The sequence below is a fragment of the Scleropages formosus genome, chromosome 15 (assembly GCF_900964775.1).
Source record: "Scleropages formosus chromosome 15, fSclFor1.1, whole genome shotgun sequence".
NCBI lineage: Eukaryota > Metazoa > Chordata > Actinopteri > Osteoglossiformes > Osteoglossidae > Scleropages > Scleropages formosus.
The window spans coordinates 1,565,929-1,579,829 of NC_041820.1; the positions used below are offsets into that span (position 1 = coordinate 1,565,929).

General features: G+C 51.1%; 1 protein-coding gene across 1 annotated transcript; it reads left to right on the plus strand.

Annotated features, from left to right (window-relative positions):
- The first annotated feature begins 198 nt into the window (after positions 1–198).
- Positions 199–6,914, plus strand: mtfr1l (mitochondrial fission regulator 1-like). The gene is made up of 8 exons (XM_029258759.1): positions 199–288; positions 1,175–1,322; positions 1,444–1,548; positions 2,133–2,242; positions 2,333–2,544; positions 2,823–3,192; positions 3,504–3,665; positions 3,780–6,914. The coding sequence occupies exons 2-7, from the start codon at positions 1,308–1,310 to the stop codon at positions 3,616–3,618; spliced, it is 927 nt and encodes a 308-aa protein (XP_029114592.1). The 5' UTR covers positions 199–288; positions 1,175–1,307; the 3' UTR covers positions 3,619–3,665; positions 3,780–6,914.
- Positions 6,915–13,901: the final 6,987 nt, after the last annotated feature.

Consider the following 13,901-nt stretch of genomic DNA (forward strand, 5'->3'; position numbering starts at 1 on the left):
GTCTGTCACAAAGCTGTCCAATCGAATTACAACATTACACTCCTCATTTTCTTGCCGTTTCACTTTACGCACTTCGTTGTTGACAGAAGGTTATTGGCTGTTCGCACATGCCTCGCGGAGAGGCGACCAATCAGGCTGCGCGATGTACGGCGTCGGCTTCTCCCGTGCGCGGCCTAAAGGAGCGGTGGAGGGTAGTATGAAGCTGTGCTGATTTAGGCCTGAAATTAGTCCCTTCTGACCTCTTTCTCCTTTTGTAAGCTTCGAGCGGTCTAGAGGCTGAGAGCAGCTGTAAGTACTGTGTTTGCGAACTAACTGTATATCTTATTGCGCTGCGCTCGGTCAGTGTCAGTACGACTCGAGGTTCGCCTCAGTCGGATGTCCGGATTTTAGTGATTTAAATTATCTTTCATCGTTGTGCTCTCCTACCGACGGTTACATGATGAACTTTCGTAGTGTCTCGGGCAGTTTGGTATTTGACCTGTTTTTGCAGTTAGCTCGGTTTTCGTGTCAAGTCTCTGATCCGAACTGCCGCACACACAGGATGATCAATCATGTCAACATGTAAAAACATCATCTTGTTCAAACGGCGCCTCCTCGAGCTGTGCGTTCTGTGCAGCAGATTACTGTCAATAAAAACCTTGGCTTTTAATTTGCGTGACTGCAGCAGCGGCCACTTTTCTTCTGATTCGCAAACAAGTTAGCGTGCGGAATCGGTGCAGATTTAAAGAACATGATGTGGCGGTAGAGTGACCCTGGCCTGAAGTGGCCGAAATGCTCAGCCGCCCACGGCGGTGAGTGGCCACGAGACGGCTGAGGCGCGCGCCGTGACACGCGACTTGCGTTTACCTTATATTTAGCTGACGCTTTTCTCAAAGGAGGTGAGACTGGAACCTGCGACTTCTGGTCTGAAGCGAAGGCAGTAGGGCTCTAACTGCGCTTCCAGGAAAAATCTGTACTGCTGGCTGATGCTAAGCAGTGTCTGCCTGGAGGGTTAAGGCTTTAACGTCAAGAGTTTCAGTTTGTGACGTGTCATTAAAGTGTAATTAGCATGTTGTTGAAATACCACCTTGGAATGATATAATTAACATGTGAACTGAAACCACCAGGCCACAGGTTTGGTGTTGTTGCCTTTCTGTGACCTGTGACCCCTCTATTCTCCCCCCTCCCCATGTAGATGCTGTAAATTCCTCCACCTGTGAGCCAACACGTGTGCTGAAGACATGATCTGCGCCTGAACACACGTAGGTGCGACACGGAGCAGGAGAAGTGCGGGTCCGGAGTGCTGCGGCTGAACGTTGACCACCCACATGGAGACTGACACGGTAAGGAACCCTGGCACTTAGTGGGCTTTCTTATTAATCACAATAACTTAAAAAATCTGAATATATGATCTCACAGCGCAGTGCTGCTTCTGTAAACTGTTTGTGCTTGTTTGCCCGGCAGATAATACCAATCTGGCAGAATAAGCCGCACGGCTCGACCCGCAGTGTGGTTCGCAGGATCGGCTCCACGCTACCCCTTAAGCCTTGTCCCCGCGCTTGTTTCCAGGTGATTTAATTTTACTGTGGTGTGATAGGAGCCTCCTATGGCTTTGCTCTAGTAGTGCACAACAGAGCTACTGTACCTTGGTCTGGAAGCTATCACGATTGGAGATCTGCTTTGTAAGTGACTTGAACCTGCCCAGGGATGTGTGGGTGATGCCCAATGAGCCTTACTGTCCAAAAATCTGGGGTATTTTTTTTTGTTTGTTTCTGACACTGTTTTACTATTATTATTATCATTATTATTATATGTGTTAAGCAGGTGACATGGTGGTGCAGTGAGTAGTGTTGCTACCTCACAGTACTTGGGTGGTGTGAGAGAACTTGGGTTCAACTCCCATTCAGTGTGTGGAGTTTGCATGTTCTCCTTATGCCTGTGTGGGTTTCCTCCCAAATAACCTGTGTTGTGTGAATGGGTTTATTGCTACCCTGCTCTGAACTGGCAACCCATCCAGGGTGTATCCCTGCTCAGGACAAGCAGTTACTAAAATTTCATTTTTTAAAGCGAATACATTTTTGTTGTATGTTTTACAACTTTTTATAAAATGTATTCAGTTATTTGTTATTTAAAATTTTCCTACTTTGGTCAAGGTTCTCCCTGGACTCCCCCCACTGCGGCCCACGGATGGACCCCTTGTGCCCACTCTGGCTGACATTGCTTGGATCGCCTCCGATGAGGAGGAGACGTATGCCAGAGTGAGGTGAGACCTGACACACACGCGCACACACACAGCGCTGGGTTGGCATTGTGCATTTGGACTTGAACTGGTGTTAATGTGTCTGTCCCTCAGGAGTGACACGCGCCCCTTGCGACATGAGTGGCGCCCCACGCCCCTGCTGGTCCTCCACAGGAATTCCTCTGTGCCCAACTTCCGTCGCGAAGGCAAGAAGATGGAGGGTCTGAAGAAGCCGGGCGTGACGGCGCTGAATCGGACCACAGCGCTGCAGGAGGAGCTGAGCCGGCTGCGGGCGCAGATTGCCAAAATCGTGGCCTCTGACTCTGGTAAGTATCTGAGCCACAGGAGGGTGCTACAGGGACCTGCTGGAGACTCTGGATGTTGATACATCTCTTCAAGCCCTTCTCAAGAGCACTGGGTTCTAGAACTCCCAAGACGTGCTGTTCTTTGAGTGTAGTGGTCTTAAATGACCCCCTTCAGAGCCCATCAGCAGATATCGGACAGCTGTCGTCCTGGTGTTCTGTGTGATTTCCCCCAGAGTGAAAGTGCTTAAACCAGAGTCCAGGTCTCTGACACAAACGACTCCATTCTTTTCGGCTGCCAGGCTCCACCCCGCTGACCCCTGATCTCCTGTCCCCGGACGATACCAGCATGAGCTTCTCCATGACCCCATTTGAGGCTGTACCTTACCAGCCCACTGCAGCCTCCTTCGTCATCAGCGACGTCACTGAGGAGGAGGAGGAGGAGGAGGAGGAAGATGACGAGGATGACGTGGTGGCTGAAGTGTCTGAGCTGGTGCCTGATCCCGTCCCACCCGTCTCCATGACAGCTTCAGCAACCTTTGACCTGGAACGCCCTGCAATTGACTTCAGGGAAGTAGAGGAGGACACAGTGTCCCTGTCCAAGTCCACAAGCTTCGCTGACGTTACGGACATCCTCAGGGACATGAACCGTATGAAGATGAGCAAAGACAGGTGAGAGCTGTGAGAAACTCGAGAAGCAGAGTCTACGATGTCACGTTGTTTCATGTGATCTTAATAAAGTCCGTGCAGAACTGCCAGAAAAACAAAGAGCCGTAGAGCTGAGGGACCTGGCCTCACTGAGGAGTCAAAGTGTAAAGGTTGGGATTATGGCTTTTACTCATGTCTGGAGTGTGTTTCTCATTTCCCAGGTCTTCTGTTCCCGTATGACGAAGGTGTGTGGCCCAGAGTGTTTTCCAGTGGCTTGTTTGTGTGCGACAAGCTGTTAATGGTCTGTGTCTCATGCAGAGTTTCTGCTCCCAAAGGTACAACCGCGGCTGCACCTCCCTGAGGGACGAGGACTCTGCCTCCCTTATCTCTGAGGCTCTGAGGAAGAAGTTTGCCTTGAGGGAAGAAGACCTCAGTGCGAAAGAGAAGTAGCGCCCTGCTCTATCCGCTGCGCCTGCCACCCGCTCCCCTCCCGCTCCGTAAGTCCCCCAGGTTCTACCCTGGACCCCATGAGAGAGCCTAGCCTTGGCTTTGTCTTCATTCTTGGTGCTCTCATTGCTCTTTCTCTTATCCTCTTACTCCTGTGTTGCCAGGCTTGTTCCCCTGGACCCTGTTTCCATGGATACCCCACCAGGTTGTGACATGACCATTCCTCCTCACTGCGCTATCCTCAACTCCGTGGGATAGACAACACTCCTGTCCTGCTGTAGGATGCTCAGGCTGCAGTTACCTTTCAGCTTCAGGGCTGACCCTCGCTGCAGTTCCATCCTCGTCTACTGCGATGCTGTCCCCTACAGGCTGGGACTAAATGACAGAGTTGTCGAACTCCTGCCCACATCCCTCACGCCCCCGATCCTGGACTCCTGCTCCATGTGGTCCAAACACTTCACAGCGGTTGGTGACAGTGACAGGCACTGAAATGAGACCAGAGGGCTTGGTTGACAGATGAACTGTTGTGCATGTTTTTCCTGGAAAATGTAAAAATCTCCCCCCCTTGTTAAGCCAGAGCTTGTTTTGTCCCACATTACCTCTAAAATATGAAAAGACCAGACTAAACAAATTTCCCTCAGCGGGGAGTGTGTAACAGTGGATGGGCTGTTTGCTCGTCAGTTCTTTAAGTTCCTTTGTCCTTTAGTTAATGACTTAGCATTTGACGTGCTGAGCTGCACACGGTGGCATTGCACACAGATGGTTCCTCATTAACCCTCCCCCTGTGTGTGTGTGTGTGTGTGTGTGTGTGTGTGTGTGTGTCTGTACCGTGTTCTACCAGGGTAGATGAGCTCCGGAACCAACAACCAGCAGCATGTTGGTTCCTCTAGTTAACATTCTGTAAGATAGCGGGCAGATGATCTCCATATGAGCGGTCTGCACTGTTGGTGTATTATGTGTACCTCCTGAAATATGTAAATTGTGTTGACAGGAGAATAATAATGTTGCTGAGGGAAAAGGGGGTGTCAGATGAGAGCTGGCTGATTTGCACATGTACTGTACAATGTGAATTGTCACTTAAGGAGTGCTGTTACTTTGCTCAAGCTTGCCTTCACTGAGGGGGGAGCCGCAGGTGTGGCTGCAGTCTTGTGAAAAGCGCCCCCTATTGGTGTGTGGTGCTAAGGAAAATGCAGAGCCGATCCCTTCCCCTTAACGCCTTATTGTGGTCTTTATGGCATGTTGAAACATTGCCTTTCTGCCTTCTTCCTTACCAAGTATACAGTTAACAAGCATTTTTTCTGGCCTGCCTTTAAACCAGTTAAACCAGTACCTGCTTGCCTTTAAACTAGTACCCATCTTTAAGCCAGTCCACACTTTGGAGAGCTGCCCATACAGACAGACAGCCAGCCAGATGGCTCAGTGTCATGGATGTTGAGCTTCTTTCAGTCCACTGCTCACTGGCCACCTTCTCGCTTCAAAAGAGCTGCTCCCTTCTGGGGCCAAAAGCATCTTGAGTTTATGTCACGATCCGATGTTTGAGTAGCACTAGAACATTATTATTATTATTATTATTATTGCTGAGTTGCATTGCTAGCTTTGTGGGATAGAGGTGGGGAGATGTCCTGAGGTGGACATGTTTTGTTCTGTTGCTGCCAGGGTTTCCAGTGACGCCCCTCTCATGCCTTTTTTTTTTTTTTCTTTTTTTTTTCTTTTTTTTGTGTGTGTGTTCTTGTCTTGTCCTCCTCAGATGTTTTGTGTCCTTGGCGGTTCACACTTCAGGACCCCTCATCTTGTCTGAGTTCAGTAGAGGGGCGGACACAGTAAGAGTGTTGACAGACTGGAGTTCAGCGGGGGCTTTGCTGAGCTCATCCTCCCCATAGTATGTAATCCTAGAGTCCGTGATGTTGAGCGGCTTGCGTCTTTTCATCATTCCAAAGCAAGCGTGCTCGCCTGGCATGCATAGCTCTTTTTTCCCCTGTTACAGGTGCATAGCACCTCCTGTAGGGCATCGCCTGTTACTCTGCTCTTAGGGGCTCTGAGAGTGAAGTCAGTGGTTTGTACACGCTGCACTTGCAGGAATGGAGAATTATGTCTTTTTAGGTCTTGCATTTAAATAATAAAAGTGGTCTCATTATTTAAACTTCCTCTGCTTACTTCCCCCCCTTTCTTGACAGAACAGTGACTTCGTGTTTCCATCAAGTGTCTTAATTGTGTGCTGGCAACTCTGTTCATATGTTAACACTCAGTGATGCTGAAATATTTTAAGTTAATATGCAGTATGTTTTATTACAATGGCACAGTTTAAGCTACAATATTAGTTATCAAGTCACTAGTTTATTTTACAAGATCCCAAATGCTGTTTGGGGAGTGAGTAGAAATGCCTCGATCTGCCACAAGGGGGCAGGATATTTAATATAGTGTGAAACTTAAGTAAATAAGTAAATTTCTCAGTCAGTGCAAGGGTTTTCCTATTGGCTTCTTGATGGTGCAGAAACTAATTTTTTTTTCAAAATTTTATAATTTTTGGGGTTTTGCAGAGTGAGCAGTGCTGGATCGATACCTGATGGAGTGAGACTCAGATCATCTGTCTACACCTCTGTCTCTCTCATGCTTGTGTCTTGGTGACCTAGACTGACAGTAGAAACTGTTACCTGTGTGTCCAGGACTGCACCTGCTGCACACATGTTGTTCTCCGGTGATGCGTCACTGTGCAGCTACTTAACCTCATTCCTCGCTCAGGCCGAGCCGCTCCAGGCCACCTCCAGCTCGGGAAACTGTTTAACGCACACGGACGCGCGCACACGCGCCCACGTTCGTACAAGTCCTTGGCCTACTTCAGCGCTCCTCACCTCCGCGGAAAAGCCAATCTTCCTATTTTAGACGCAGGAAGCTCTCTGTAGGGCTCATCCCATAGCGCTCCGTGTCACAATGTCGCCTTGTTAAAACTATAAATAAAGTACGCCAAGGTGACAGGGAGGCGCTGCCACCATAATCGAAAACACGTTTTGGTATCTTGGGGCTGATGCTGGTGAGCGGTTCCTGTCGCTTGGGTGGGTGGAGGTACTGAAACGGCACTGGACCCGATGGAGCTGCAGTGGGGTGTCAAAGGAAAGGAGTTGATTTCTGAGGAGAATAAATTGCAGCCCCAGAACATGAGCGCTGGGGTCACTGTACAGTAACTAATATGACACTACAGTAGAGGTGCTTTCAGGTGTGTGTGACCATATGTGAGATTGGCTTTTTTGGGACTGAGCTCGTAAGTTGTTTGTTGATCGCATGAAGTAGCCTGTCCATCTGACACCCCCTAAAATAAATTAATAGAATCATTCCTAAAACTGAGTGAGAGGATTAATATAAAACCGTGTTTCCATTAATCATTGCTGCAGTTGATTTTTGAAACCCCTGGACTGACAAAGTATTCAACAGGTTTAAACTGAGTAACAACCATGCTGTCATTCATTTAAGGGAGGGAATAAAAAGCGTGAATTTGCACCTCAACAATACAGCAGGTAGAGAGCAGCTCAGCGGCAGTCAGGGGTCCAACAGCTTGTCATGTGTTGGTGGAGCCCAAAAATACGTATAACCAACGGTACTGAATAGAGGAATACATGTATATTGGAGGGCTGGGGTGGAGGGCCGTGCACCCCCCCCCATGGCCACCATCCCTTTTGTTGTCTATTAAAATGTCATTGTGGGGCCACTCGCTAGTAGCTGTGTGCACAGTCCACATGTGCTGGACAGGAGGAGACGGAGGACAGCTGGTACTGCAGGACAAGCACTACCCCGGAGACCCACCCCAACTTTGCTGGTCCACCTGAGTATCTCCGGCCTGGTGGCTGTAGATCACCCCGCTCCGAGATCCTGTGCTGCTGAGAGTGTCATGAAGGCTGGTCTCGGACCAGGACTCGTCCAAAGCCTGTTGGGACCCAACATCTCGCTGCTTTGTGGAGTTCATATCCTCATAGGCTGAATGGGGAGAGTGTTTGTTTCTCCTTCTGGAATTTTCCAAGGAGAGATGATACCTCTCAGTCTTCTGCCATCATCCAGAGTGGCCTGTATCTTGGCAACAGCCAATGGGAGACCATGGAACAAAAGGCTCCTTTTAAGTGGAGGATGAGGGGCCAAGGTAAGCGGGGCCTGCGGTCCAGCAGCTCACTGACGTTGAAGAGCGACGACTAAATGGCGAAAAAGACAGTGTCGCTCATCTATTTATAGTCCACAATGGTTTGTGTTGTGGATGTCCTTGTTTTTTCTCACCTACCCAAGCATGCTTTATGATGCAGAATAAAGTGTGGAAATTATTCATACCGGAATGGCGATGGCACTTGAGGAGTGTAAGGACTAGTCGTCATGCTGTATTAAATTATTGTGTGTGACGGGCGCCGTTTGCCCCCTCTTACCAAATAAGGCCTCGATTAGATTTTGGCCCCAAACTCAAGTAACGCATGGAATGGCTGGACAAGGGAGATCCAGTTTTGCCGCATTACTTGCAAAATTTACATCGTTCGGCAAAACCTTCTTTTATTCTTCCAATTAAGTATTGAACTTGAGAAAGCCTCCCATTCCATCTAGCATGTACCCTCATGCCCTGTGTTTCTCACGATAGGCTCTGGACCACCGCGACCCTGCATTAGGTAAGGTGGTCGTCGATGACGGATGAACGTTGCTGAAGCGATTCAGTTTGGGAGCTGAGGAGCACACAGTGCTGGGAAGGTATGAATCCTAAGGGAAACGCTCCGAGTCTGCAGTGTCGTCCACCAATTAGGAAAGAAGGGGGAAAAAAGGTGGGCGGAGCATTTACAGCTCTACGAGGCAACTGTTCTAGGTGGGATGGGAGCACATGGCTTGAAGAACCCTGCTGTTCCTCGGTCACTATCATAGTCCGGGTTCGAGGAGGTTCCCAGTGCACGCGCGCACACACATTTTCAGAACCACTTGACCCATACAGGGTTGCGGGGAACTGGAGCCAACCTGGTAACACAGGGCATAAGGCCAGAGGGGGGAGGGGACACACCCGGGACCAGATGCCAGTCCATCGCAAAGTACCCCAAGCGGGACTCGACCCCCAGACCCACCAGAGAGCAGGACTGGGGTCCAACCCACTGCGCCACCCCATCCCCGGACGTTCCCACTGCACATTTCGCCAATGGCTCTGGTTCGAATGCGCGATGCAAAGACTTTGTCAAATTTAGGGTTAAATACGGACAGGCAGAGCAGCGCAAAGCACATCTCTCGCAAGGCCGCTACCGTGCGAAGTGCTGTCAGCTGACAATAACTTCAGTGTGGGAGCACTTTGGAGGAGAGAAGAGTAATTTCATGTTAATTTATGAATTGTGAAGCTCTGCAAGAACAAGTGAGTGACACAGAACCCAAAGATGACAAACTATGACAGTTACGGACGCTGGATTTATGTCTTCTGTAGTGAATTATGCCACGTTGACGCAAGTGTAACGTTCTTTTCCATTGCTTCGGACATCCACCTACCTGCATCCTTCTTCGCGGACGGAGCAGCCAGAGGAAATGTACACAAATGTGGGGAGAACATTCAAATTCGCCACAATCAGAGGTGGCTTCAAACCCAAGTCGGAACCTGCAGCTCAGGGGCCGTGAGGAAGCAGCGCCACCGTGTCAGGATAGAAGAGAAATGTAATGAACCACCGTGGATCACAGTCGGATCACTTTGGAAGGGAAGCGTCACAACAAACTTGTCCTGGTCTGTAGCGGAAGTCCCATCTTGGGTTGGCCCAAGAGCCAGCCTGGAAGGATCCAGAAGGAAGTTTTAAAATCTCTGGGTGGAACAGTTACCAGGTTATGTCCCCGGGGTTCCCCACGCACCTTGGGGGAGTGGAGGCCTGTTTGCCGGGAGCCGAGGTCATCTTCGTCACCAGGTTTCCCCCAACTGGACCGAATCGTTACGGAGACTCCTTAGTGCTTCCCTGCCCTTTCTGTGTTTGAGAACCTCTCATCTTCTGCCTTCTCAGCTGTCATGTTTCTAACCTCGATGAGCCTTTGGTGCTCTTACTTTTTTAGAGAACTTCCTGATTCGGATGGATGGATGGAGGTATACAAACCTGCCCGTCCGTTAGTTTCGCCGGCAGAACGCATTGGAGCCGCTAGACGGCGGACAACGCAACATGGGCCCTTCCCTCCGACTTGCTGGTATCGCATTGCCCCCCGACAAGGCGCCCTTTTAAGATGAAAGCAGAAATGTGCAGCTTTGAGCGGCTCGATTAACGCAACGCACAGCAACTGCAGTTAAAAGGTTAAATTTGCATATTGCGCTGCACCGGCGGGTGTCGAGTTTCGGGCTGCCGGCCTCGTTCGGCGCTACCTAAAGTGTGCCTCGACGAAACGTTGCCCAGCAGGGCTGACCTCCTGCCCCACGTGAGGCGCAAACGTTGCCGTTTGGCTCCGTGTGTCGGCTCATTGAAGAAAGACGGAGAGGCATTTAAAAGGTGCTGCAGCAGCGGAACCGGGACCCAGCTGTCTGTTCAGAGTCTTACTTTCATGCTATGTCTGCTCATTCTTTTCCAGCACCACAGCACATCCTGGGGGCCCTAAAGCCAAAGTTTAGACTAACTTTCCACAGTTCTGCTGGGATCCATTTGGGTTCTGTCTAGGACCTGCCTGGGATCCATCTTGGATCTACGTGGGGTCAGTAGGGGACTTGTCTCGGATACATGGGGATCCATCTCAAATCATCTCGGACTCATCTGGATCCACGTTATATCTGTTGGGGGTCTCTCTACGAGCCAACTTGGACCGCTCTTCTTGGATCCATCTGGAATCTGTTTTGGATTCTTTTGGTTCTATTGCAGAACTGTGTGAGTTCCATCGGGGATATGACTCGACTAGTCTTCTGGGATCTACCTTGGATCAGCGTAGGACTGTGTGGGATCTGTGAGGGTTCCATGTTGGACCTGTTCGGGGTCTCTCTGGGATGCAACAAGCTTTGTTCTGGGATCCATCTGGAATCTTCTGTGCCAGCGGAGCAGGGGATGTTGCAGCTTTACCTTTCCAGGAGGACAGCACCGCAACTCCCGCATCCACCGGGTGCAGAGCCCATCCCTGTTTCACTTTTCTTCAGTCGGTGGTGCTCAGAAAAGACCTGCGAGGGGTTGTGTTCCACATAAATAAACATGTCTAAAAGAGCTGGGTGCTAAGACCTGTTTGAACCCTTCAACTGCCTCGTTTCCTGGCAACATCAGTATTTTAAAATGAAATTATGGAGGGGAAAAAAACTGGCGCATAGATTTCTGGGTCATGTGTAGACACACACAAGCATGTGAGACTGTGTATGTCACTCTTACTCATCTCACATCCCTCCGTCGATGTGTCCGGGGGAACGCAGTCTCACTGACACCTGGACCAAAACAACAGCACAGGCCATGGATACTGTGTTACGTTGAAGAAAGTGATAAATCACAATATTAAAGCACTGAAAGAAAACAGCTGTGGGAACTTTTCTTACGAATCACTGTGGGCTGATCAGAAAAGGAACCGCACCCATAACTGGCCCGCATGGTCGGTGGGGCTGACAAAGTGCTGAGGAACTTGCGTGAGGGAAAGACGCTGTCCTGACAGGCGGGGGGGGCCGGACAGAAATATCACCGATTAATCCGCCCATTTATCGGCTCGGCCCTGAGGCCCCGAGTTGGCCGAGCGATCGGCCGCTGCAGGATAAATCCACCCGCAGAAGCGCGCCGCTCCTTCCAGGTGCCTGATCGCGTTGGGGTCTCGCACGGAAACGACAGCGAGCGCCACGTGCTCCTGTACAAAACACCCCTTTGCGATAGAGTTACACCCGTGCACAGTTACCGCGGTGAAAGCACTGGGCATTGTTGGTCACGCTGCACCCCCCCGCCCCGGCACAATCTTGGAACACAATTCCTCGAGGAGGCATCTCGCAGAGCGTAGACCACAGTTGACCACAGCTATCCGCAGCTGACATATGTCGAGGCCTCGTATTGTTCGCTCCCGAGACAAAGGGCAACCGCAGCCACTTTTGTACGTCCAGCAGCACGACACTGCTCTCACCAAAGGTGACGCTTCTCTATGCCACTCCACTCCACTCCACTCCAACTAGATGGCACTGTCTGGGGGGTGTGGGACGAGCCTGAAGTAACCCGAGCCGCTGCGGGCGGTACGCTCCATTTCCTCGCCTCTCGCACCCCTCGGCGACGCCGTCTGCTGCGAAACGCTCCGCTTTGTCTTCCCATCTATGATGTCCTGGCCTTTTCAGAGCCTCCCCACCCCCCACGCCCACGAGCGGCTGCCTCCGGCCTTCCTCCAGCAGGCTATGGAAAAATCATGCTCAGATGGACAGCGGACCCTTACCAGTGATGTGCTTTGTTATGTGTGAGCTGGGTCTGGAGACTTCCTACTGGGCATCCCAAACTGCCCCCGACCTCACCACTGACGAACGGCATGGTCTTCATCTCACGCGATCAGTGAGGGACCGCAAAGTGGGGGCAAGACTCAACTCTGGGGGGGTGTGGTTCTTAACTGAAGGATTGACCATGTGGCTCCTACGGACGGTACGGAGGAGACCGTGTGACACCGCATAACGTCACTCGGATCCTTTAAGGACGACGCCCCCCCACCCCAAAAAAACGCAGATTTTAAACTTGGACCCCTCTCGTGTGTTTCTTCTGCGGACCGCCATGACGGACAGATGACTAAGCGAACGCGTTCCTTGCGATTTGTCACGCTGTGGTCATGGGTGCCATCTGTCCTGGGTATTGTGCTGGCTGAGGGCAGCAGGAACGTCAGGCGCGCGCACACATGCAGCATCTCTGTATCGGTGCTGCTCCTTCCAGGCAAACGCTCGGAAGACCGGCTCTGCCCGGAGCCGACCCCGACCGACAGGGTCTCTGCTGGCGGCGTCCTCCGGGTGCTGTCCTATAAGGCGCTCCAGCGTTCGACCTCCTCAGCAACCTGGAACTCATCCCGCACGCTTTTTCGACGACGTTCCTCGTCCGCGTGACCTCGTCCCGCACGGACCAATCGTAGCAGAGGAACCGCAAGGTGGAAGCAGGTTTCGTGCGAGGACGGGCCGAGGTCAGGCTCCCGCTCCGGAGCCGCTCTCCCCGCCGCATACGGCTTTCGCCAAATCCTGTCACGTTGGGTCTCGGCTTCCTGCGTCGCGCTGACGTTCATCTGTCACCGGAGCAGCGGCATCGCGGCGCATATGTAACGGCAGCGCCGGGCCAAGCGCTCCGGCTGCAGATGGCCGGCGTGTTCTGCAATCCCGAGTGTGACATCACACGTAATGGGCTGATGGCGGCGAGTCAGACGGGCCTTGGACGCTTCTTTCCGCTGCCTTCCCAGCTCCGATCTCAGAGCACGGCAACGTACAGCGATTCACGTACCCTGTCACTTTGTGGATTTTATTACTTCTTAACGTGGCGACACGTCAACGTTACAAAAGCATGTAGATGGAACCCCTCCAGCGGGATGCCCTTTGACTCAGACGGGGTGGAACCATTGCCTGCTGTCAACGTATTAATGTCTTTATATTTTATATAAAACGATCCAACGGTAGAGTCCCGTCCCGCTATCAAAAATTGGTCCAGGAAAGACGATGTGCTTCGATGACACCGAATGTGTCCATTTGACCCACATGAGCAAAACACTGTGCGCTGGTAGCGCAGTGCTTAGAACTGCTGATTTTGGACCCAGAAGTCACAGGTTCGAATCCTCCCTCTAGCTATAGCACCCTTGAACAAGGTACTTACACTAAATTGCTCCAGTAAAATTACCCAGTTGTACAAATGAATAAATAACTGTAGGTAGATTAATGTTTTAAGTTGCTTTGGAAGAAAGTGCCAGATAAACGGAAAAAAAATGTAACCAAAAAGCACCAGCAATTCTGACACAGAGAGGAAGTTTCCAGAATATTCATAAGGTTGTGATCTTTCCAGGGATATGGCAGTTTTAGTGTGACAGGAAGACTGAGAAGATGTTTGCGCCCAGAGGTGGTGTCCAGCGCACCTGTGGATGGACCCAGGTCTCCTGCGGCTGGACCCAGGTCTCCTGCAGGAGACGCAAGAGGGACAAACCCAATGCCTTAACTACCGTACATCCTCGCATGTCGTCGGCCCGAGACGCCTTGGCAACCGTGTGCGCGGATTTCATCGCAGCTCCTCTACCGAGCCCGAATGACAAACGCTAATCTGTCATCTACCGCGTCGGCCCCCAATAGGCCCATCAATCAAACAATCGATACATACGTGGGCCTTAGAGTTCCTTAAACGCGAGCTCCTCGGCCACTGCGCTGTCTCCAT